Source organism: Eubalaena glacialis, chromosome 1, assembly GCF_028564815.1.
Source record: "Eubalaena glacialis isolate mEubGla1 chromosome 1, mEubGla1.1.hap2.+ XY, whole genome shotgun sequence".
Taxonomy (NCBI): Eukaryota; Metazoa; Chordata; class Mammalia; order Artiodactyla; family Balaenidae; genus Eubalaena; species Eubalaena glacialis.
Genome location: NC_083716.1, coordinates 58599381 through 58625428, shown reverse-complemented (window position 1 = coordinate 58625428; position 26048 = coordinate 58599381). Strand labels below are relative to the sequence as shown.

General features: G+C 42.4%; 1 protein-coding gene across 2 annotated transcripts in view; it reads right to left on the bottom strand.

Moving 5' to 3' along the window:
* The window catches only part of KCNMA1 (potassium calcium-activated channel subfamily M alpha 1), a 735999-nt gene that overhangs the window by 51327 nt on the left and 658624 nt on the right, over positions 1–26048 (bottom strand). For both annotated transcript variants that reach the window (XM_061197119.1, XM_061197100.1), the window contains 3 exons: positions 14110–14233; positions 9596–9820; positions 5853–6045 (listed from right to left, as the gene is read on the bottom strand). In XM_061197119.1, the coding sequence (XP_061053102.1) occupies positions 5853–6045; positions 9596–9820; positions 14110–14233 (542 nt within the window). The remainder of the gene's footprint in view (positions 1–5852; positions 6046–9595; positions 9821–14109; positions 14234–26048) is intronic.

Below are 26048 nucleotides of genomic sequence, written 5' to 3'. Positions count from 1 at the left end.
TCTCCAATTCTCACCTCCCATTAAGGTTTGCTCGCTTCTACTGGCAACAAGCTACTCAGCTGCTCTTGCTAAGATCACTGGAAACTTCCTGAGGGTCAAATGCACTGTTGCCATTTTTAGGCCCTCATCTACTTGACTTTTCTGCAGTATCTGACAGTGCTAATCACTGTTTCCTTTCAAATCAGTTCAGCCCAGCAAATTCTTCTGGCATGCCAACTCTGTGTCAGGTCCTGTGCTAGAGGGACTGGGGACACGAAGATTAGCAAGATGAGGAAGAGTCTTTGCCTCTCAAAGAGCTCAGAGTCTGCTCAAGAAAACACACACAGCGAGAAATAATTAGGATACATTCTAGATCGCGACTCTGGAATTTATTCAACCCTCTTCTCCTTTACCTTCATACCACCCACTCCTACCCCCCAAAATCTGTGTCCTCAGCCCCTCTCACTGGATTCTCTTCCTCTGTTTGTCCCTTCAAGGTTGATGTTTCCCAAGGTTCCACAATGGTCCCTTTTCTCTTAGTTGCCCTGCCTTGTCTCCCTGGGAAATATCCACTCTCAAGGCCCATACACTGTCCATCACCAACGACCTCCGAATCTATACCTTCAAACCTAACTTTATCCCTGTAACCACATGTTCTTATTTCTCACTGGATATTCTCCAGAAAATTTCAACTCAAATGAACCAGGACCTAATTGTTTTACCTTCTGCCCCAAGCTCGTTTCTCCTCCTGGGTCCTTTGCGAACTTAATCATTTTTACATCCACCCCGTGGCCAACCTCGAAACGCATTCCCAATTCCTCACCCTTGCTCATCCATACCTCCTTCCCACCAACTAGTCTTCAACAGCTATTCTCTCTATTTCAAATCTATCTCAATTTCTGTCTTGTCCTCACAACTAACATCACTAAGTTGTCCTGTCAGCCCTCATCTCATCCCTTCTAGTCCATTGCAGTAGTCTTCTCATATAGCTCATGCCACCATCTCTTTCCACCTCTAAACCATGCTCATATTTTTGTCTGCTATCTTTCTCAAAGATGGATTTAATCATCATCTTCCTATAAATCCAAATCCTTAGCAAGGCAGTAAGCCTATACTCTAGACCTGCATTGTCCAATATGGTAGCCATTTGTGTCCTGCGTGCTACAGTGCCTGACACATAGTGGTCACTCACTTATTCCTCTTTCTTTCCCTTAAGACTTACCCTTACTGGAAGGTTAAGCAGGAAGAACCTATAAATGCTCATTTCATAACTCAATATAAAAGTATAATGGCAAAAAACTAAAAATAGAACTACCACATGATCCAGTAATTCCACTCCTGGCTATATATCTGAAGAAACTGAAAACACTAATTCAAAAAGATACATGCACCCCAATGTTCATAGCAGCATTATTTACAATAGTCAAGATATGAAAGCAACCTAAGTGTTCATCAATAGATGAGTAGGTAGAGAAGATGTGGCATATATACACATACACAAACACACACCTCCCCAAATATTAGCCATAAAAAAGAATGAAATTCTGATATTTGCAACAACATGGATGGACCTAGAAGGTATTATGCTCAGTGAAATAAGTCAGACAAAGGCAAATACTGTATGTTATCACTTATATGTGGAATGTAAAAAATAAAACAAGTGAATGTATGTAACAAAACAGAAACGGACTCACAGATATAGAGAACAAACCAGTGGTTACCAGTCAGGAGAGGGAAGGGAAAAGGACAAGATAGGGGTAGGGGATTAAAGATACAAACTTTTGATACTATGTATAAAATAAATAAGCTACAAGGGATACATTGTACAGCACAGGGAATATAGCCAATATTTTATAATAACTTTAAATGGTGCGTAATCTATAAAAATATTGAATCACTATGTTATACACCCGAAACTAATATAACATTGTAAATCAACCATCATACTTCAACAAAAAAAAAAAGCATAATGGGAAACTCAATCGCATGAGCCTTCCTTTCAGGTTCTGATTCAAGTGGCTCTCTGAGAATAGACCCTTCCTCCCTCTGTTCACCCGCCTTTCCAAGATCTGACTCAGTTCTTGTCTTTTAGAACCACAGGGAGAGTCTGGCAAGAGCCACCGTTGTACCAGCTGATTTAAATTGAAATGTTTTCCCCAGATAAATGCGTGCTAAATAATACACCAGCTCTCCAGCCAAAGGGAAGTGACAGGCGCTCTGTAAATAAAGGCACTTAGTTGCTGGTAAAGAGCTGTAAAGTGGTTCTGAGCTGATGTTTGCTGACCAGCAAGAAGTGGCTTCACCTGCTTTATATAATTGTCACTGCAGTCTTGCCTGCTGTATATTAAAACTGCATCTCATAGACCCAACTGTCACATCGGATATACCGCCCAGCATGCGGTATGCCACCTTTCTCTGTAATTGTTTTTGACAATCAGCCATCACATTTCAGATCTTTTCAGAAAGTATCTGGTCCAGAATCCCTAGGCTGGGCCAGTCCTGACACCATGTGGGCTAGAACAGTGACACTAAAAGGGAATGTGAAAAGACAAGAGGGAAAAGAGGTTTTGTGAGTCTAGGAGAGCAAATAACACGCAGTGGCAAGTGTCTGAACACAAATTTCAGTGAAGGCTCTACCTCCTCAATGTTAAGACACATTTTCTTGTTTCATTTCATGTTAGAACAACTCGCCATAAGGTTGCATGAATACTCTGGCCCAAGAGTACACACATCTGTCCTGGGTCCACAGTTCTGTCCTGCTGTGTTCCGGAGAGATGGTAACACAGCTCTCGAGACAAAACAAAGGAATGGGTTTCATAAGGACTACAGAATAAAGAGTGATGAAAGATGGGGTGTCAGTGGCCAGAAATCTCTGTAGTTACCTCTCATGGGGAAGTTAGATTTGTTCCCCGAAGTGAAAATAGGAAGACGAAATCCATTTTGTATTCCGTAATTCCAATCCACTTGGAGTTTGGTCATGCCAAATGCCCAGATGAAGGGTAACAGAAGTATCTGAGGACAGTGGGCGTTCCGGTGGGTCACAAGGGTCTCAAGGAGGGGGAGCAGCCGGGAATCTCAGCTCGCCCATCTGACCCCACGGACTGGGATGAACCTGAGGCGTGGGCTATACAGTGAGCAGCCAGAGGTGAACTTAAAACGCTCACCCATCGGGGAGGAAGCAACCTCCCGTGTTGATGGCCGCCACTGGACCACTGCTTTTTGGAAGGTCAGAGTGTCACCAAAGGGGAGTATTAGAAACCAAGGACAAGAGAGGAGCAGACAGAGTAAGAAAACGATGGGAAATATGGACTCAGTAGGGCTACAGCTTCGACAGTCTCTCATTGAGAGCCAAACAGAATGCTTGCTGGCTACTGGGCGATGTACACTCCACTCCACTCCAATGCCAACCAGGAGTCTCTGAAAACCACCACCGGCCATAGGGCACATCCTCTGCCCCTTCTGGTGTGCGCGTGTGTGTGTGTGTGTGTGTGTGTGTGTGTACAAAATAAGAGCCCTTTTTTTTTTTTTTTGGCAGGAAAAAATGAGTTCTCTTTTCCTTTCTTCTTTCTCTCCCTCCAAGACCTACTATTCTTGCTTATTCCTGTGATAAAAACAGTCAAGAAGGCTTTTGAGAATCGAGTAAGGGTTTGAAGAGGGGAGGGGAAGCATTTTTTACCAGTTTGGCCATCAAAAGGATCTGACAGGCTGGGATAAGGTTTAAGAGAGCTGGAAGGAACACCTATGTCGGATGCATATGGGACTATATTATATGTTGAGATTCTAATCTAGGACCTTGAAAATCACGATTATTGAATTGCGAGGAAACAGGCATGCTGGGGAAAGGGAGTCTTTTCCTGCCCCTCCACCCCCTATTCAGTTCCATCTCCACCTGGAGGGAGCACTTCCCCTGCTTCTACTTCTTTCCATTCCCTCTGCTAGCTCCTGCCAGGAGACGAGGCGCATCTAATGGGGTTGGTCAGTGTGTTCACTGGACCCAGTGTTGTTAGTGTAAAGATTTACCGTGCCTTAAAGCAGTGCACACGAGTCACCTGGGGACGCTGTTAGGATGCAGATTCTGACCCGGTAGGTCTGTGTGGCATGAGAGTCTGCATTTCTAACAGTCCCTGGGTGATGCCCATGCTGGGGTGTGGGTGGGAAGACACACAGTGAAGATCAAGTACTTAGGGGCAGGAACCGAAAGCTAGCTTGCCTCTTCCCCCTCCAAGAAGGCCAGCGAACTGTCTCCTCACATCCTTTGTCACCTCGGCTCCCTGAGCAGGTCGTGCAGGATGCAGGAAAGAGTTAAGGCTCCTTTCTTAGGGCCTCGGCGCATTGCTCTGTCCTGCGGGCACCGCTGAGCAAATGGAGACCAAGATTTAGATTTGGGGGAGAGACAGAGGAGGCTGGAGTGGAGATGTCAAAACCAAGCTTCAGGCTGTATCAGCCAGGGTTATGTCAAGAATAGAAGCCACTCTATTCCAGGTACGATGAAAATTAGAGGTTGACACAGCCATGGGCAGGGCTGGAGGAGCAAAAGTCAAAGAGGCCACCATTAGCCATTTCACTTGCAGCACCAAGGGGAAGGTTCTCTTGAACTTCACCAGAAGGTGCTGTGAACCTCAGGACCCTCGGGGAAGCCCACACACCAGTCTCCATCTCTAGCAGCAAAGCCAGTGGTTCTCAAAGCTTCCCCTGAGAGCTGCTTTGAACCCTGCAGCTGCCTCCAAAAATCAAGACCTGTTTTTCTCTTCCACTTTCCAGACCTCGCCCTAGTGCCCCTCTCTCATTGGCAGACTCCAGCCCAGAACCAGGCAGAGAAGGGGCTTCTAGAAACTATTGTTTCTGGCTTCGCTGCAACGTCGAGGGGACCTTAGAAGGAGGTGGTAGTCATGCTGAGTTGGCAAAAGATAATGTAGCACGTAGGTCTAGGCGGCAGGATCGAGCTGAGCTTTATCATATCAGTAAGATGGTGCTTCATAGCCCAGCGGCTATAGTGTTTGTGGGCTGTACGCCCTCTATCTTTACTCCTGGAATGATGGCATTCAGGTCCCTATCAGCCACCCGATGCCACCTATCCAGTAGACCGCCTATGACAATGATCCTACAGTTCATGGCAAGCCCACACAGAGGTGTTACTCGGCGGAAAATGCGTCACATCCCATCCTGCCAAGGCCCTGATTAGTGAGGTGGTTTGTTGCAGGATTTTTGCAGTGCTGCCTCTCTGAGACTCCTAGACAACATCTTTACTTGGAACCACCTGCCCAGGATCCCAGAGCAAATGACAGGGAAGATCAGGGCAGAGCAGATATGGCAGATGTGTGTCATTTAACACTGTCATGCCTCCTATAGAGAACGCATGGGCTGACAAGTGTCACCTTTTGCTAAATGACTTTCAGTGTCCATATACCCCCCCCACCCTCCAGAGACCACTGTCCCTTGGTCAGCCGATAACAACGCAAAGCTTAACACCCCCATGCAGCTGTAACAACGGCAAAGCTTAACACAGGTCAATGGCAAAAATAGATGCTGGGGAGAAACACGGGGAATTGTTCAGCCAGCATCATCTCAGTGCTCTGACATTTAGCTGGCGACCCTGGTCCTAAAGCCACTGTTTGGGAAGGCTGAGGGGGTGGCATTTAAAGGCTGGATTAGTTTTGGGGAAGACAGCCTACTGAGAGTGTGGGTGTTAGGGTCTCAAGCCCACTGCCCGGGCTGGCAAGAAGAGGCAGAAGATGCCCCTTTGAAAGCCACGGCAGCCACGGTGTGTATCTCTACCAGGCAGGCTGATGCGAGCCTCTCTGGATTACGGAGTGAAGGATATCCCTCTTGCCAGCCCCTGTCCCCCATAGGCACAGCAGAGAGGCTGTCCTTACCTTGGGAATTAGCCTGCAAGACCCCGATGCTGTCATCAAACTGCATAGATTTGATGTTGAGTGACGCCAAGATGCATTCCTTGTCCTGCAGCGAAGTATCATCAATATTATTCTGATTGGCTGACAGGATAACGCACATGTCACAGAGGTTGATGTTGACGGCCCTTAAATCAGCCCGACTTAACGGCGTACCCTTTGGCATAGAGGAAAGAGAGAAAAAAAAAGGAGAAGCAAAAGTGAGACTGAGGAACAAGAGGGAAAGAGGGGGGAAAAGAATAAAAACAAATTAAAGATTGAGCCGGAGCTTTGGGAAATTATTTAACAAGTATCTTTTTTATGCCTTGACATTAAGCTGGCCTAACTACATTCAAGGGAATAGGAGTTGTGTGTTCATCTAAAGGGTAGTCGGTGCTGATGGCAGCATTTTAGGGTCGCTCTCGATACTCAATCAAGCTATTACTAACTAACGAGGGAGAGGAATTATGCCACGGTTCTATATCTTCTTCCTGCCTGGAAATTGTCTTGATTTAAGTTAACTGTCCTGTGGCAACCTCTGGCTTTCAGAATGTAACGAGGGGGTGGCTTTCAAATGCCTGTTTATTTAATAGCAGGTCACTTCTGTCTCAGGCAAAAAGACAGCAGCTCCAACTAGAATTCCCAAGGCAGCCAAGAGGAAATAGCCAGGGAGCACGGTGTGATGAGGTGGGGCTGAATTTGGAGGATGTGGGAGCGAGTGGAATTAATGTGCATCTTGCAAAGGGGATATGGAAAGGGGTGAAGCTTCAGGTGTATGATTTTAATGCATATTTTCAGCAAGAGAAAAACGAGGAAATCACCTAACTGTCCAAGAACAGAGGCATGGTTAAATACACTATCAGATATATATATACAATGGAAGTCTATACAGCAGGTAAAGGGATTGAAAGACCTCTCCATGTAGGTATTGCCTTGGAAGCATCTCAAGACAGAGGAGCAATTGAAACAAATAAACAAAAAAACCAAGTTCTAGACAATTCAAAAAGTATGATTTCATTTATGTAAAAAGAAACCCACAGAATAGAACTATATATGTATGAATGTATTTATAAATGTACGTACACTCAGAGAGAAAGTTCAGGAAAAGTACACACTAAACTAATAACAGTAATTACGCCGGGGAGGGAAATAAGATTGGGGGTGAAGGAAAAGTTTGCTTTTGACTTTACATACATCTGCTTTGTTTGAATATTTTATAACAAGAACATAGTTGTATATTACTGGAGTAATTAAAAATAAATAAGCCAGTAAACAGATTTTTAAAAAAATCCCATAACAACAAAAAACAGTGGAAAAAAATTCCCAGATCAAGGAGGTAATGACAGAGGCCAGGAATGCAGCCACTGGTCAAATAGAAGGGTTAGGCTTGGAGGAGAGGGGCATGACCCCCACCTGCTCTGTGTCCTCGGAGGGGGACCAGAGAAGAACTAATCAGGCCATCCCATGTGATAGGGCCCCAAGGGCATCATTTTGGAGTTCACTGCCAGCCACCAGCCTCCTTGATCCTCCAACCTGAATCCAGCTTCTGACTTGCCTTCATGGAGACCTGAGCTGTCTTCAGCTCACTGATCGTGTAGGGAGAGGGTCTGTCAACTGCCTATGTCTCTGGATGCCTTCCTCTTGTTCTCCTTCCTGGAAAGGGGGCTTTGAGAAGATTGTACTTGGCTGCAGAGATCAAGCCCATCAGCCCTCTTTTATGACTCAGTGGCAGTCATGATTCTATTCCCAGCCTCCAAAATGTAACTGCAAAGGGGAATTATGGAGGAAGAGGCATTTAGTGCTACGGGGCTGGGAAGCTACTAATTCCAAGCTCCGGAGGAGGATCTTTTGAGAGAAGGAGAAGTCTCCCCCTTTTTACTGGGGTCTTTTGGTACAGAATAAGTCTGACCAACTTCCTGTATCATTTCACCAGTGTATAAGCCTCAATTGCCTACATCATATTCTTTTAATTTTCACCTTGTAGGGGATCCACCAGTAATTGTGATATAAGAAAATCCCTGTGCAGCTGTACACGCATGATTTCAAAACTCAAGAAATACAAATGACACACATAGAAACACCTTGTGTTTCTCTGGGCTGGTCCTATATCTGGGGCCCTGTTTAAACAATGAAATATGTGGAGACATAGGTGAAGGCCCACTTTGTACCAATATGTTGTGTTCAAGTGTGATAAATTTTGGAGGGTTTGAAAAGGCCCTGCAGATAGGAGAACTCATTCATATAGATGCAGGCAGATGAGTGGATGTGCACAAGAGCATACAGAAGGAAACACACACAACAAACACACACACACAGAAAACATCACACACACACCCACACACCCAACACTATACACATACACACATACATAGACTCCTGTACCCCAGAAAACTAATAAGCTCTTTACAAAATACTTTTAGACCCTAGTCCATTGTTCCCAAGGACCACGTGGAAGAGCACATGTAGGAAAATAATCATGGAAATATGTAATCACAACTATCACGTTTCTGAAATTAGGTATTTATCTGTTTATGCTCTTTTATGTATATGACTTTTTCTGCAGGTGACTATTTTTAACCACATGTGTTCACTATGTCAGTGAATTTGGGGCCCAGCAGCCAAAAGATATCTGTCTATATTTTTCTCACTTCTTTATATATTTATTGAGTGTCCACTGCGCCAGGCATACCTTAGGACACATGGTATTGATAGCTACGAATGGGCATTACTTGTGGTTTGATTCTTATGTCTTCCTTATTGAATTATATTACTTGACTCTTCTTTTTCCATTTCCGAGGTTCTAGAAGCTGATAATAGAAATAACAAATTTCAGCTCTGTAAGTGGGAAAAAATCCAGACTTCTTAAAATATAGAATAAAATTTGTGTTCCTGTTTTAGGGATGTGAACTTCCAAGAAAAACGTTTGGACTATAAGTGATATTTGCATGGATTTGTGACCTGGAGAACTATATCAAAGGTTGAAATGTACAGTGCTCTACAATTATTTGAAAGTTTACGGAAAATATATTGATTAACGATTGGGAAGTAGTTAGTTATGTGACTCCCAGATCACGTATCCCATGCCCTCTCATTAAATTGTGGAGTCCCAAATTGTTCCTTTTAGATTTGGGTCCTAGTGTTTTGTAATCAAGAACATCACATGCACACATGTGCACACATGTATGCACACACACACAATCTCATGAAAACATTACTGGGCTTCTAAATGACTGGGAGGGAGGGAGGGGTTGGCCAGCAGAAGGGGTTGGCCTTTTGTACAACAGAAATAAAGAACTCTGTTAAATACATTTAGCTAAAAACAGAACATGGTAAAATAAGATTTCTCCAAGCATTCATAATGTCATAAATAAAGTGATATAAATAGTTCCTTATGTAAATTCTGCTATAAGTACTATAATATTGCAAAGCGCTGGGTTTGGGTAGGCAAGAGAGAGACTATATAGACACTGATATGGTTAATACGTTTGATACCAGCTAAACTCCATGCCTGGTGAGTGACTGAACTTGGCTGCAAATCCCTTTTAATAAGGTGTCCCAGGGTTTGGATATTCCTAGACAGAGCATAGGGGAAGGGCTGAGTCCTCAGGTCCATAACCAGATGAAGAAGCAGAGGCATGATCAAAGCTACAACCACTCTATCCATCTGGGATTTTTCTTTTGTGAATGAAAAGAAGAAGAAAGCATTGATAATGTGACCTTGGACTTACAGGCAATATGGACACTTTGGGAAAGTTATGAAGAGTCTCCCATTCCCGCTTGAGGTACTCAATGGAACCCACAAACACGATGTGCTTGAGCTCGTGGTAGTGAAAGTTGCTGGCACGGAGTGGCATCACCAGGTTCCGGAGGCCAATCAGGGCTGAACTGACATCGCCAAAGATGCAGACCACCACGTGGCCACTCAGGACGGTCATGGCGGCTTCACTTCGAGTCTGCCGGAGGGAGAAGGGCACAGGCATTGGAGAGAAGACCTCATGGGGTTGTGAAAAGGACTGAAAAAATCACTTGTGTAAAATACCAAGTAAACAATTGCTGAGTGCTTACTATGTGCTATTATTTTTTTAATTTCTTCATGTTATATACATGCCATATATATTTATAATTAGAGTATGTGTGTATAAATTACATTGGTGGAATAAGTGCATGCAAACATATATTCACACATATCACTACCTTCTCTGAGAAAAGATTTAAGGAAGATATGCCATCCATACATAAGAGCAGAACTTTCAGGGGGAAAATAAGAGGGAATAGCAATATTTATGTCATTCGGAAAAGGAAGTCTTAGTTTCCAGGAAATTGTTGATAAAATGAGTTGTCTTGTCTGCTTCTGTTGCTGAGGTGATGATAAAACAGTCAGACCCATGCTGGCCTCGGCTCGAGAAATGAGTTCCAAATTCTAGACTCATCATTGGGATCTCATAGGATATCACTGCATCAGTAGGTAGAACATGATATCCTGAGCCAGGGGCTGGCAAACTCTGGCCCATGGACCAAATCTGGTCCGCCGCCTGCTTTTCTATGGCCAGTGAGCTTAGATTGGTTTTTATGTTTAAAAATGGGTTGAAAAAAAATCAAAAGAAGAATATTTCATAATATGTGAAACTTACATTAAGTTCAAATTCCACCAAATTTTATTGCAACACGGCCAATCTTACTCATTTAGGTATTGTCTGTGGCTGCTTTTTTTTTTTTTAACATCTTTATTGGAGTATAACTGCTTTACAATGATGTGTTAGCTTCTGCTTTATAACAAAGTGAATCAGTTATACATATACATATATTCCCATACCTCTTCCCTCTTGCATCTCCCTCCCTCCCACCCTCCCTATCCCACCCCTCTACGTGATCACAAAGCACCGAGCTGATCTCCCTGTGCTGTGCGGCTGCTTCCCACTAGCTATCTATTTTACATTTGGTAGTGTATATATGTCCATGCCACTCTTTCACTTTGTCACCGCTTGCATTACAAAAGCAGAGGTGATTAGTTGTGACAGACACTGTATGGCCAGCAAAGCCTAAATTATTTATTATAGGACCCTTCCCAGAGAGAGTTTGCTGACCAATGTCTACTGCTGCCTTGGGGTTTCCAGGGACATGACTGGAGTGGCCACCTGTGTTAAGTCATCAGAGGAAGACTCCCAAACAGCCACTAAAAGGATCAGCACAGCAAGGGCAACAAACCCATGTCTTCCCCCAGCTTTAGGCCTGTATTTACAAAGGAGACAAATGAGGGAATAAATCACCCCAGTTAGAGCTGCCCAGGAAATGCACATGATTAGCTACCGCTGGCCCCTCTGCTCACTGTGTTCACGCAAAAAGTAACACAGGAGGCCAGTTGTTCGCCTTTCTCTGCCTCTTTCTGGTCTGGTGCCTCCCATCTTGGCTTTCTTCCTCCCTGTCCACCCACTGCATGTCTGGGTGGCCCCATGTGGCTTACGATGCTTTTGGGGGAGGCATATGAATGTCCCCTGCACATATCAAACTCTGCTCAATTTAATCCCTAGAATTGACCAGTGTATTGATTGTTTAAATGCCAATATTGCAATTCACGATAATGTCAGGGTTATTACAGTAACCCCCAAGGAGAGGAAGAGGCAAGCTTTCACTCCCTGATCGTTAGACTAAAGCAGGGGCTGTCACCATTATTGGTTTCTCTCCGCAACAGTACAGGGACATCTCAGACGGAGGCCATAAAAAATGTCTTATAAACGGTGACCAAGGAGAACCCACTAGGGAGTCACATCCCACAACACTGCTTCATGGCTGATGCCTGGAGTTAGTTATCTTGGCTGCATGGAAGTGTGTGTGCCTAGGTACCACCAGCAGAGGGTCAACCAGTTTGTAATGTGCTGTGATGGGACCCCTGATTAATTTTAATTGACCAGGTCATCTGGGAGGCTAGCTCCCTTCAGCAAGCCTGACGAATACCAAGCGGGTCCAGAATAGGGGCTGGAAATCTAGAATAGGAAGGTAGGGAAGGCATCAATTAGCAGAGTGGCCAAGGCACAGGTGCTGACCACAGGAAATTAGATCTGGGGACCAAAACACCAATCCTTTGACCAGCCACAGCAATATCAACTGGAGAACCTGGTAAAGATCCCAATTCCTGGGATTCAGCCTTGGGGAGACTGATTCTGCCGGGTTTAAGACGCAATAGAGAAACTACTTATGTGTGTATCTTGAGTTTCCTACACATTCTTCAAGGCCTAGTTCAAGTGGGGCCTTAATAGCCATAAACCCCTTCCAAGATCAACTGTTTGTATCCAATAAGACTTCCCCAGCCACTTAAACACATACTAGATTCAAACAGCACTTTGTGCCTTGTAACGCTTAGCTCTGAATATACTGTTTCATGGTATATTTATATCTTTTAATTAGATGGTCATTTCCTCAAAATTACAGCCATCTCATGTTTTCTAACCCCCAAAGCAGAGAGTATCTTGTGCCCAGAAAGCATCCCCATGTTGCTGGCTCTTCCAAGCATTCTCATCTCTGTGCAGGGTTACTTTAGAGAGGGCTTTTTGGGCCACACTGTCTAAACAGCACCTCTCAGTCCCTTTCTAGCCTATGACCTCACTTTATTTTCTTCATAGCACTTTATCAATATCTCAAACGTTATTACATATTCATTGCCTACCTGGAGATCTGGTCTTTGCCCCCACTAGAACAGAAGCTCTGTGAGACCAGTCGTTGTCAGGGGATGTACCCCAGCAACAAGAACAGTGCCCAACATGTAATAGGTTTGTTATAAATGTTTTGTTAAATGATGTTATTTTTCAGGTGAGGGGAGTAGTAACTGGCCTCACTAAACCCTCTGGTGCCGGCAGGGGGCTTTGCACTCCTCAGGATTATCTAGGCAAGCCATTAAAACCCTGGATCCCACAATGCCAACCAAGCCTTTGACCTGTCCCCAGGTGGGTAACACCAGGATGAGTTTATATCCCTAGAGCAAAAGCGGGGCAGATACAACATCAGAATGTAAATACATGGAACAGCTTTGTGATGAAAACCATTTGCACTCCTTGGACAGGGGCTGTTTCCTAAGAATTCTGACTTTCTGTGCTTCTGTCTGTAACTTTCACACCTCCCAGACAGCCTCCAGCACAAAGCTGTATTGGTTCTTAATGCTCGATTATAATTAAATTGAGAAATCACACACACATTCAGATAAAACACAGGGAAAAATCTAGTGGATTAGAGCACAAAGCCATTCTGAGGAACTGGAACAGTCCTTTCTTAGGAAGGGTGGCCATGACATCAGAAATGATAGGATTTTCCTGGTTGACATAAAGGAGCAGGCCACAGCAATCTGGGGATTAGAAAGCACAAGGGAGAAAGAACCTTTCCATCTGAACTTCCTGATTATTAATCCATTTTTCATGGATTAGCAAGACAATAAACGGTAGGAAAGCCGATGAAGGCATTAAAGCCTAAAGCTGTTAATCGGACAAGTCTAAAGAGTAGAATGGATTGTTATCTATGCTGACATTCTTGGGACAGACCAGAAGAAGCCCACTGCTGCTATTGAGATGAGTCAACCAGGAAACGGGGCTCTGAGCCCCAGCCTTCCCAAGGTGGACCATGGTCATCCTTGTCATCATCAGCAAATGTGATTTGCCTGCCTACATCGTGTGCTAAGAAGGATCACAGATATGCAAATCAATTATCTAGAAGGATACATGACACTGTTATAAACAAACGACAATACAGGTAGCATTCAGATTTCTTCATGGCATTTAATATATAATAATAATAATAATAGGTAAGTTTATGGAGTCCTATAAACTTATTAAAACATATGGGTTTTAATCTTCACTACAATCCTATGAGTTAGGGTCATTCTCATTCCATCTTCTTACACATAAGAGATACAGTATAAAGGGCTCAAGTGACTCGTCCAAGGCCACACAGCTAATGGCACAGGCAGGCTCTGGCCCCAGAGCCATGTCCACAGGAGTTATGGTACATACTGCCTCCCATGATGCATTTCACACCCTATGGTAATGAGCCAATACATATTCAGTGATTGAAAATTCCACTCTCAGGTCATGTTCTGATGAGAGTTCTAGCTGTTTCAATATATGTCCTGAATATTAAGTATCAAAAATAATCAGGCGCAGGGACTATCACCCCACCATCCAGTTAGGAAAATCTCATTCCTAGTAAACATAATCTGGGACAGAAGCGGATGGCATCAATTCTGCAATCTGTCACTCACCAGGATGACTTTCTCTATCTCCTTGGGTGCACACCAGTGAAACATCCCAGTAGAGTCGTACTTCTTCACGTTGGAGTCCATGTTGTCAATCTGATCATTGCCGGGAATTAACAAGGGGTCATGCCTGGGGAGAAAAGGACAGGAAAACCGAAGTGGAAAATGTGATAAATTATAAATGGAAAGTGCCCCCTACGTTATAACTCAGAGGAGATGAAAGATGCAGAGGAAGTGGTTGTCACTGAAGGCCACTCTTTTGCTTGCAGAACCCATCCTTTGAAAGATAACTACCTCAAACCACCACCACCTCCTGGACATGCAGGTGACCTTTGTCAGGTAGTAATTCTGCCTTTCTCTCCCGTTCCCCTGTTTCTAAAATGGACTTCACATCATTTTGTGGATTAAGTCTCCCTTCTTATGGATGTCTCACTCCTTCTATTCTCATTTTACCAGCTATCCGATCTCTCCATGAGACACACACACATGCACACACCCTGAAGTGTTGTTATTAGCATTGGCAATGAAGAGGAAGGAATAGGAATAGAGCCTCATGCTGACTGACTGGCATGAGGATGGAAAGCCAATTACTCGCTCTTTCTGACTACAACTTCTGACGTGATGCTCTTCGCAGTAAAAGCTTTAACAGGCTGCACTTTAAATATTTTAGCAATTTGCCCAATCAGATTTTGCTCTCCCTGGCTGAAGCCCTTTAAAGATTCAGCAGCATGTCACTTCAGAGCAGATTGACTACCAAATGCCCACATCTGGAACACATGATTTCAATACTAAACAACACCCTCTCTCCTTGCCTTGACAACTGTATTTGCACTAACTGTCCAGTGATGCTCTCCCCCACCCCTACCTTCACCTCCCAACTGCCACACTCCTTAGATGAGAGCCTCAAGCTCAGAGGCATCTTAATAAACTTGTCTTGAATTCTCAGAGCTACAGTCACCCTCTCTTGCCTTGTTTACTAGTGGAAAAGAAAGATGCCTCTATAGAGGCCTCCCCTCCAGTGGGTGGGCAGAGCCTTACCAATAACCTCAAGAATTACAATAGAATCAGGCAGCTCTAACAAGCTTACAGCATAAGAAATATAATCCTGCATCTTGGCCCATATCCATTGTCTAGATTCTATCTCTGATAGAGATTCTGCACCTCTGTTTTCAGGGAGGCATTTGGGTTTCTACAAGAATGACTGCATAAAATTAGGACAATGTCCCAGGCATAGTTGGCTATCTGTGCAGTGGAGCCATTTTCCCTGAATAATCTTGTCAATTCAAGATAGAAAATAAAACTAAGTTGAAATTCCAAAATTTACTGTAAAGTGATTTTACCTTTTAAACTATCTATTTCAAGCATTAAAGAGTGAACTTTATTTAGTTCTTAGTATTTCTTCCTCTGAAATTTCTGTGATATTTCTCATTTGTATGTTCAGAACAAAGACAGTGGGATAGCAATCCCTCCTACACGGTCCAGAGACCTATTATTAAGTCTTCAGGATCTCTACCATGGCCCTCCTAATAGGCCTTCCAATCCCACTTAAGATGGGAAGACTCTCACTGCATTTATTTATTCCTGAGAATTTTCTTTTAGGCTACACCAAATGACAAATATCATGTGAAGCCATCCTGCAAAGTTATCTTCAATGAACACGCTAGATTACTATAGGAACTGTCATATCTGATCTTAAAAGGAGAACAGTTAGCTCGGAACAACATCTCGGTAGCTGGGTTGTTGGAATGTGAGAGGTGCTGTAAACCAGCAGGTCACCTTTCAAATACTGAGCTCAGTCAAAAATGCTAAAATAAAAAGGCACTTGCTGATAAGAATGGGTCACAGATCAGGGCAAGATCAAATTTGAATATTTTTGTCCTTGAAGACTCTTTAAGAGTTCTATAGATATCCACTACCCACCATAAAGAAGAGGTCTGAGAAAATGAACAGAATGGACTCTTTCTTCCCAGCCCTAGAAGAATGTATTTCAGTTGGAAGAGGACCTTAATAAATTTGCCCTGAAGATACAGAGCCAGGTTGTTTATTGGTTGGAGAGGAGGTATTATCTCAGGGAGATCTGAGACCTGCCCCCAGTGTATTCAGGATTTATAATCATATAATATTAGGAAGCAAGCAAATGATGTAGTAAGCTGGCCAAAATTCCTTTCAGAAAATATGTGCCTTGAGGGAGAAGAGATACTTTTTGATTCCCTGTATTTTTGGGAAGGAATCATCCCTTGGTTACTCTGGCCTCCAACCCTCATCCTAGAAAAGTAAATAAGGTGGGAAGATGCCGAGTTAGCATCTCCCCACAACTAGGGCACCTGCCGGCCACTGGTGGAGGACCCTGACGCCCAAGGAGATGGGAGGAACCCCCAAGTGAACTGGTAGGACGTGGGGGGACTGAGGGGGGAGGAGAAGTGGAGGCCAGACAAGATTGGCGCCCCTGAGGCCAGGGAGATCAGGAGAGGCAGGGCCCTCGGGAGGAGTGGGAGAGGAGCAGAGGGCGACTGCCCTGCTCACTCGGGCCAGGGAGCCTGCTGGGCCCCCAGGTGAGGTCCCCCACCCTCTGAGACCAGGGGTGGGGGGCACGCCTGGGCCCCTGCTGTTCCGTTGAGCCTAGGCCCCACACCCCACAGCCCCCAGGGCCTTTTCCAGCCCAGTGGGTCCTGAGCATTGGTCCCGCCCACCGCCCAAACCTCACCCTTGCTTAGGCCCCGCTCTCCACAGCCAAGGTCTTTCCCCCCTTCTTTTATTTTCCTTTTCCCTCCTCCTCTTTTTTACTATTGTGGTACTGTTGTACCTTCAGGTTGTTGATTCATCTATATTTTTATTTTTATATTCTTTCTAACATATCTATTAGTTGCCTAGTCTAATTTTATTTTTTACTTTCTTTTTTTAACCACTCCACACGGCTTGCGGGATCTTGGTTCATGAGCCGGGGGTCGGGCTGAAGCTCCTGCAGTGGGAGCTCCGAGTCCAAACCACTAGACTAACAGAGAACCTCAGACCCCAGGGAATATTCATTGGAGTGAGGTCTCACGGAGGTCCTCATCTCAGCACCAAAACCCAGATCTACTCAACAGCCTACAAACTCCCGTGTTGGAAGCCTCAGGCCAAACAACCAGTAAGACAGGAACACAACCCCACTCATTAAAAAAAAAAAAAAAGTGAGACGGCAAAAAAATATGTCACAGATGAAGGAGCGAGGTAAAAACCTACAAGACCAAATAAATGAAGAGGAAATAGGCAATCTACCTGAAAAAGAATTCAGAGTAATGATAGTAAAGATGATCCAGAATCTAGGAAATAGAATGGAGGCACAGATTTAGAAAATACAAGAAATGTTTAACAAAGATCTAGAAGAACTAAAGTACAAACAAAGAGATGAACAACACAATAACTGAAATGAAAAATACACTAGAAGGAATCAATAACAGAATAACTGAAGCAGAAGAACGAATAAGTGAGCTGGAAGACAAAATGGTGGAAATAACTGCCAAGGAGCAAAATAAAGAAAAAAGATTGAAGAGAATTGAAGACAATCTCAGAGACCTCTGGGACAACACTAAACACACCAACATTCAAATTACAGGGGTCTCAGGAAAAGAAGAGAAAAAGAAAGGGTCTGAGAAAATATTTGAAGAGATTATAGTCGAAAACTTCCCTAACATGGGAAAGGAAGTAGTCACCCAAGTCCAGGAAGCACAGAGAGTCCTATACAGGATATACCCTAGGAAAAACACACCAAGACACATATTAATCAAAGTAACACAAATTAAATTCAAAGAAAAATATTAAAAGCAGCAAGGGGAAAAACAAAAAATAACATACAAAGGAATCCCCATAAAGTTATCAGCTGATTTTTCAGCAGAAACTCTGCAGGCCAGAAGGGAGTGGCAGGATATACATAAAGTGATGAAAGAGAAAAACCTACAACCAAGATTACTCTACCCAGCAAGGATCTCATTCAGATTCGATGGAGAAATCAAAAGCTTTTCAGACAAGCAAAAACTAAGAGAATTCAGCACCAACAAACCAGCTTTACAACAAATGCTAAAGAAACTTCTCTAGGCGAGAAACACAAGAGAAGAAAAAGACCCACAAAAACAAACCCAAAACAATTAAGAAAATGGTAATAGGAACATACATATCGATAATCACCTTGAATGTAAATGGATTAAATGCCCCAACCGAAAGACACAGACTGGCTGAACGGATACAAAAACAAGACCCATATATATGCTGTCTACAAGGGACCCACTTCAGACCTAGGGACACATAGACTGAAAGTGAAGGGATGGAAAAAGATATTCCATGCAAATGGAAATCAAAAGAAAGCTGGAGTAGCAGTACTCATATCAGATAAAATAGACTTTAAAATAAAGACTGTTACAAGAGATAAGGAGGGACATTACATAATGATCAAAGGATCAATCCAAGAAGAAGATATGACAATTATAAATGTTAGGAGAACCTCAATACATATGGCAAATGCTAACAACCATGAAAGGAGAAATTGACAGTAACAAAATAATAGTAGGGACTTTAACACCCCACTTACACCAATGGGCAGATCAACCAAACAGAAAATAAATACGGAAACACAAGCTTTAAATGACACAATAGACCAGATAGATTTAATTGATATTTATAGAACATTCCACCCAAAACTGGCAGAACACACATTCTTCTCAAGTGCACATGGAACATTCTCCAGGATAGATCACATCTTGGGTCACAAATCAAGCCTCAGAAAATTTAAGAAAATTGAAATCGTATCAAGCATCTTTTCTGACCACAACGCTATGAGATTGAAAATCAGTTACAGGAAAAAAAATGTAAAAAACACAAATACATGGAGGCTAAACAGTGTGCTACTAAATAACCAAGAGATCACTGGAAAAATCAAAGAAGAAATAAAATAATACACAGAAACAAATGGCAATGAAAACACGACAACCCAAAAGCTATAGTACGCAGCAAAAGCAGTTCTAAGAGGGAAGTTTATAGCAATTCAATCTCACCTCAAGAAACAAGAAAAATCGCAAATAAACAATCTAACCCTACACTTAAAACAACTAGAGAAAGAAGAACAAAGAAAACCCAAAGTCAGTAGAAGGAAAAAAATCATAAAGATCAGAGCAGAAATACATGAAATAGAAATGAAGAAAACAATAGCAAAGATCAATAAAACTAAAAGCTGGTTCTTTGAGAAGATAAACAAAATTGATAAACCATTAGCCAGACTCATCAAGAAAAAAAGGGAGAGGATGCAAATCAACAGAATTAGAAATGAAAAAGGAGAAATCACAACTGACACTGCAGAAATACAAAGGATTAAGAGACTCCTACAAACAACTACACACCAATAAAATGGACAACCACAAAGAAATGGACAAATTCTTGGAAAGGTACAATTTTCCAAGACTGAATCAGGAAGAATTAGAAAATATAAACAGACCTATCACAAGTAATGAAATTGAAACTGTAATTAAAAATCTTCCAACAAACAAAAGTCCCGGACCAGGTAGCTTCACAGGCAAATTCTAACAAACATTTAGAGAAGAGCTAACACTGATCCTTCTCAAACTCTTCCAAAAAATTGCAGAGGGAGAAACCCTCCCAAATAATTTCTACAAAGCCATCATCACCCTGATGCAAAAACCAGAAAAAGATATCACAAAAAAAGAAAATTATACACCAATATCACTGATGAACATAGATGCAAAAATCCTGAACAAAATACTAGCAAACAGAATCCAACAACAAAGGATCATACACCATGATCAAGTGGGATTTATCCCAGGGATGAAAGGATTCTTCAATATATGCAAATCAATCAATGTGATACACCACATTAACAAATTAAGGAATAAAAACCATATGATCATCTCAATAGATGCAGAAAAAGCTTCTGACAAAATTCAACACCCATTTATGATCAAAACTCTCCAGAAAATGGGCACAGAGGGAAGCTACCTCAACATAATAAAGGCCATATATGACAAACCCACAGCAAGCATCATACTCAATGGTGAAAAACTGAAAGCATTTCCACTAATCAGGAACAAGACAAAGATGCCCACTCTCGCCACTCTTATTCAACATAGTTTTGGAAGTCCTAGCCATTGCTATCAGAGAAGCCAAAGAAATAAAAGGAATACAAATTGGTAAAGAAGAAGTAAAACTGTCACTGTTTGCAGATGATATGATACTATACATAGAAAATCCTAAAGATGCCACCAGAAAACTACTAGAACTAATCAATGAATTTGGTAAGGTTGCAGAATACAAAATCCATGCACAGAAATCGCTGGTATTCCTATATACCAACAACAAAAAATCAGAAAGAGAAATTAAGGAAACATTCCCATTTACCAACGTAACAAAAAGAATAAAATACCTAGGAATAAACCTGCCTAAGTAGGCGAAAGACTGGTACTCAGAAAACTATAAAACACTGATGAAAGAAATCAAAGATGACATAAACGATGGAGAAATATACCATACCGTGTTCGTGGACTGGAAGAATCAATATTGTGAAAATGACTATACTACCCAAAGCAATCTACAGATTCAAAGCAATCTACAGATTCAAAGCAATCTACAGATTCAATGCAATCCCTATCAAACTACCAATGGCACTCTTCACAGAATTAGAACAAAAATTTTACAATTTGTATGGAAACCAAAAGACCTGAAACAGCCAAAGCAATCTTGGGAAAGAAAAACAGAGCTGGAGGAATCAGGCTCCCCGACTTTGAACTATACCACAAAGCTACAGTAATCAAGACAGTATGGTACTGGCACAAAAACAGAAATATAGATCAATAGTATAGGATAGAATGCCCAGAGATAAACCCATGCACATATGGTCAGCTAATTTATGACAAAGGAGGCAAGAACATAAAATGGAGAGAAGACAGCCTCTTCAATAAGTGGTGCTGGGAAAACTGGACAGCTACATGTAAAAGAATGAAATTAGAACACTCCCTAACACCATACACAAAAATAAACTCCAAATGGATTAAAGACCTAAATGTAATGCCAGACACTATAAAACGCTTAGAGGAAAGCACGGGCAGAACACTCTATGACATAAATCACAGCAAGATCCTTTTTGACCCACCACCTAGAGAAATGGAAATAAAAACAAAAATAAACAAATGGGACCTAATGAAACTTAAAAGCTTTTGCACAGCAAAGGAAACCATAAACAAGACAAAAAGACAACACTCAGAATGGGAGAAAATATTTGCAAATGAAACAACAAAGGATTAATCTCCAAAACATACAAACAGCTCATGGAGCTCAATATCAAAAAAACAAACAATCCAATTAAAAAATGGGCAGAAGACCTAAATAGACATTTCACCAAGGAAAACATACAGACGGCCAAGAGGCACATGAAAAGATGCTCAACAACACTAATTATTAGAGAAATGCAAATCAAAACTATAATGAGGTATCACCTCATGCCAGTCAGAATGGCCATTATCAAAAAGTCTAGAAACAATAAATGCTGGAAAGGGTGTGGTGAAAAGGGAACCCTACTGCACTGGTGGTGGGAATGTAAATTGATACAACCACCATGGAAAACATTATGGAGGTTCCTTAAAAAACTAAAAACAGAACTACCATATGACCCAGCAATCCCACTACTGGGCATATACCCTGAGAAAACCATAGTTCAAAAAGAGACATGCAGCACATTGTTCACTGTAGCACTATTTACAATAGCCAGGACATGGAACCAACCTAAATGTCCATCGACAGATGAATGGATAAAGAAGATGTGGTACATATATACAATGGAATATTACTCAGCCATAAAAAGAAAGGAAATTGAGTTATCTGTAGTGAGGTGGATGGACCTAGAGTCTGTCATACAGACTGAAGTAAGTCAAAAAGAGAAAAACAAATACTGTATGCTAACGCATATATATGGAATCTAAAAAAAAAAAAAAAAATGGTGCTGATGAACGTAGTTGCAGGGCAGGAATAAATATGTAGACGTAGAGAATGGACTTGAGGACACAGGGTGGGAGGGGGAAGCTGGGGCAAAGTGAGAGTAGCATCGACATATATATACTACTGAATGTAAAATAGTTAGCTAGTGGGAAGCAGCAGCATAGCACAGAGAGATCAGCTCGGTGCTTTGCGATGACCTAGAGGAGTGGGATAGGGAGGATGGGAAGGAGGCTCAAGAGGGAGGGGATGTGGGGACATGTGTATGCATATGGCTGATTCACTTCGGTGTACAACAGAAACTAACACAGTATTGTGAAGCAATTATACTCCAATAAAGATCTATTAAAAAAAAATGTTTCCTACTGAAAAAAAATAAAAAGTAAATAAACAAGCCTGATGATCAATTGTCCCTCAGTGAAAAGAAAAAAAGACAGCTTTTTAATGTCAAGCCTCATGAACTAGGGTAGAGATTTGGGTACACCAGGTATCATCTGACACTAGGGCTGTAAGCCAGGATTTGCACTGGAACATCTAGAAGCATCAGGGAAGTCTCAGTGGTAAGCCACGCTGCACTCCATACTTCCTGCAAGCCTCTCAGCCTGCCCCGGATCATTTAAATATAAGTCATCCAGGATGTTCCTAAAAGGGGCTGATCTGAAGACTGTCAAAAAACCTCCCTGAACAAAGATATTTCCGTTTCTGATCAGCCATGGTACCTGAAATTTGAACTTTGGTTTCTTGAATCAGCAAAGCAATCAATAAACATGAATCCCCTCTTCTGTGCCGAGAATGGAGGATACCGCAATGATGAAGGCACAGTCCCTAGTCAAAGAGAGAGTTATAATACAGCGAGCTAGAGAGAAAATGTCCATCAAGGGTTGTGATACACTGTGGTAAGTGTTATAGCAAAGTGAATGTACAAGGTGGTCTGACAACACCAGGAAAGCTGTCAATTGCCTGGTATTTGAGTAACATCAAGAAAGGCTTTGCAAAGAAGAAAGCTTTTGAGCTGAGCCCTGAAAGGTAAGGAGGAATCTCAGTATATTACAGTAATGATCCACTAGGAGCCATTCAGAGGATTGAGGCCCAAAAGAAAAGAGCCAAAGAAAGGCACCCAAAACCATGGCTGGAGATGTCGTATTGCCTGACCTGAGGTACAGAAGACCTGAGCTGCCCTCAGATGTGCGATGGGAGTCAAGTGGAAGAGATGGATTCGACTGATTGAGTATATGACCAGTGGAGCTCAGACTAGGGATTTAGACAGAGCCAAACTCAAGTTTCCAGAAAGGAAGAATGTTATACAAATGGAAGGTATTTTAAAAATGACATGAGTTGTTTCCCAAGGCAGTGGATTTCTCATCATGTGAGACATTCCTGAGGAGCTGTGAATATAGAGGGGATTTCATTATAAATGTTGGGTGAGCCTAGAGGACCTTTAAGCACTCTTCTCTCAATGAACGAGCGCTGGCTGGAAGGATTTTGGAAATACTGAACCACTGTTGGGTATCAAAAGGCTGGAGGGCGTGGAGTAAGCATAGAAAAGTTGTTTTGGGAGCAAAGATGGGAGATAAGAAGCACTGAAGACTGATTATTAGAACTGCTCCTTATTAACTAGATTCACTAGATGTCTGGGAGGAAGCTTGGAACGTGATTGATTTCAGCAACATGAGAGTCACTAGCTACTTTGGGCCAGACAGGATACACTTCTTTGCCATGTCTGTTCCTGTAGCAATGTTAAGTGCCACAGGCTGGCTTAGGCTACTTGTCTACAGGGACTTCTCCTTCTAAATTGGACTTTATATTAATAGGAGAAAGCCCAAGCATTTGCCATTGGGCATAACAACCAATAGTGCTTTGGTTGGGGGAGGAAAGGAGGACCATCAGAAACCTCCCTGAACAAAGCCTCCCAACATTATCAGTTTACAAAACGACAAAGAGAATCACTTTCACAGGCTCTCGGACAACTCCTTAAAGATTTAGTTGGAACCGAGGCCCAATACTAGATATTGCCTTTCACATCTTAACTATTTTATATATTTCCTCAACTCAGAAGGTAATCTCAGCTCCCCCAAAATGGACCATAATTGATTCAAGGCTCATTTGTCACTTACCACTTAGCCAACGTACAAGCCTTATTTTAGGGTAAAACTATGAGGTGAAGTGTATCTGCTGTCTAGTTGTTATGGCCTGAATTGTATCCCCCCCCCCCACAAAATTTGTATGTTGTAGTCCTAACTCTTAGTATCTCAGACTGTAACTGTATTTTGAGATATGGTCTTTAAAGAGGTAATTCAGTTAAAATGAGGTCATTAGGGTACGCCCTAATCCAATATGACTGTCGTCTTTATAAGAAGAGGAAATTTGGGCACAAACATGTACAGAGGGAAGATGATGTGAAGTCACGGGGAGAAGATGGCCATCTACCAGCCAAGGAGAGAGGCCTGAAACAGATCCTTCCTTCGAGGCCTCAGAAGGAACCAACCCTGCCAACAGCTTGATCTTGGACTTCCAACCTCCAGAACCGTGAGAAAATAAATTTCTGTTGTTTAAGACATTCAGTCTGTAGTACTTTGTTATGGCAGCCTGAACAAATTAATACAATAGTGCACCTTAAAGAAAAATGGGCACAATGTACCAGATGTCACTCCACTGATGACCCTGGCTGTCCTTCTTGCACCTTAGGGCTCAGCTGTTCATTTAAAGGAGAAAAGCATCCTGCCATCAGTTTAGGAATACATGGAAACATACCAGAAAGACACAGTATCTTCATGAAAGAGTTTGGGTCACATACATACACAATTGGATCTGCTCTATTTGGAAGGGAACTTCTCCCCAGTCTTTAACTTATACTTGCATTTGAGGATCAATACTTATGACAGTCCAACCAAAGAAAACAAGAAACCCGGACACTACCCAGTTAATTTGTTCAGTGGAACCAAGAGAGCTGACCTCCCAAGGGAGTGTTTGGAAGTGGATATCACTGAGGGCAGAAAACCACGTATTTCTTTAGTGATTAAGTATACTGGCTCCAGAGCCAAAATGTCTTTCATCAGGTTTTGGCTCATCTACTACTTGCTACATTGTGCCTTGCCTCAGTCTCTTCATCTGTAAAATGGGAATGTTAAACAACATCATTAGTTAATGGATTCAATTTGAGGGTTGCCTGAGTAAAGACATGGCATTCACTTAGCACAGAAGTTGACACAGAGCATGCCCTCAATAAAGGTTAACTACTGTTATTATTATCATTCTTTATACTTTGCTTAGAACTCACTTATATATTTGTAGCTGTTACAATGATGAAAGGAGACAGGAAACAGAGAGTGGTTCAATAATAAAGGTGTGGGGATCTCCTACTATTACTTTGACTACTAGACTACTACTACTACTACTGTTGCTACTAAGATGACTAGCCATCATGGGTTGAGCTCTTACAAATGTTGCTGAGCTAAAACTTTTACCTACATTTTGTGATTTACTCATCACAATGACACTTACAGGTAATTTCTGTTATTATCACCCACTGGTACAGATGGGAAACGGAGTGGATAAGTAATGTGGGGAAGACAGTTAGTGGGAAGAGAACACTGCTCTGCCCAGAGAGGTCTTCTTAACTGGAAGTCAGTGCAGCATGGCCCCCATCTCACCCCCTCCCACTTGCAGGAGGCAGCTGGATCGCGCTCATTCCCCACTGCAGTGCCCCAAGCCACAGTGCCCCCTACGTTGCAAAAAAGAAAAGCAGCATGGCGGGCATTTATGAAATGCACAGCTGGTGTGAATTACCAGTAGAAAATTTCCCCATGAGCCCCTGTCAGGACAATGTGCTAAGGAGAGCCTCAATAATCAACTAAGGCTGGGTGAGTTTTTGTCTTGTCCCAATATCTGAAGACTCCATTTAGGAATACCCACGTTTTTATAACAACCGAGGAGCCCCAGTGAGTTAAATTTTTCATAGCTATGCTTCTTGAATC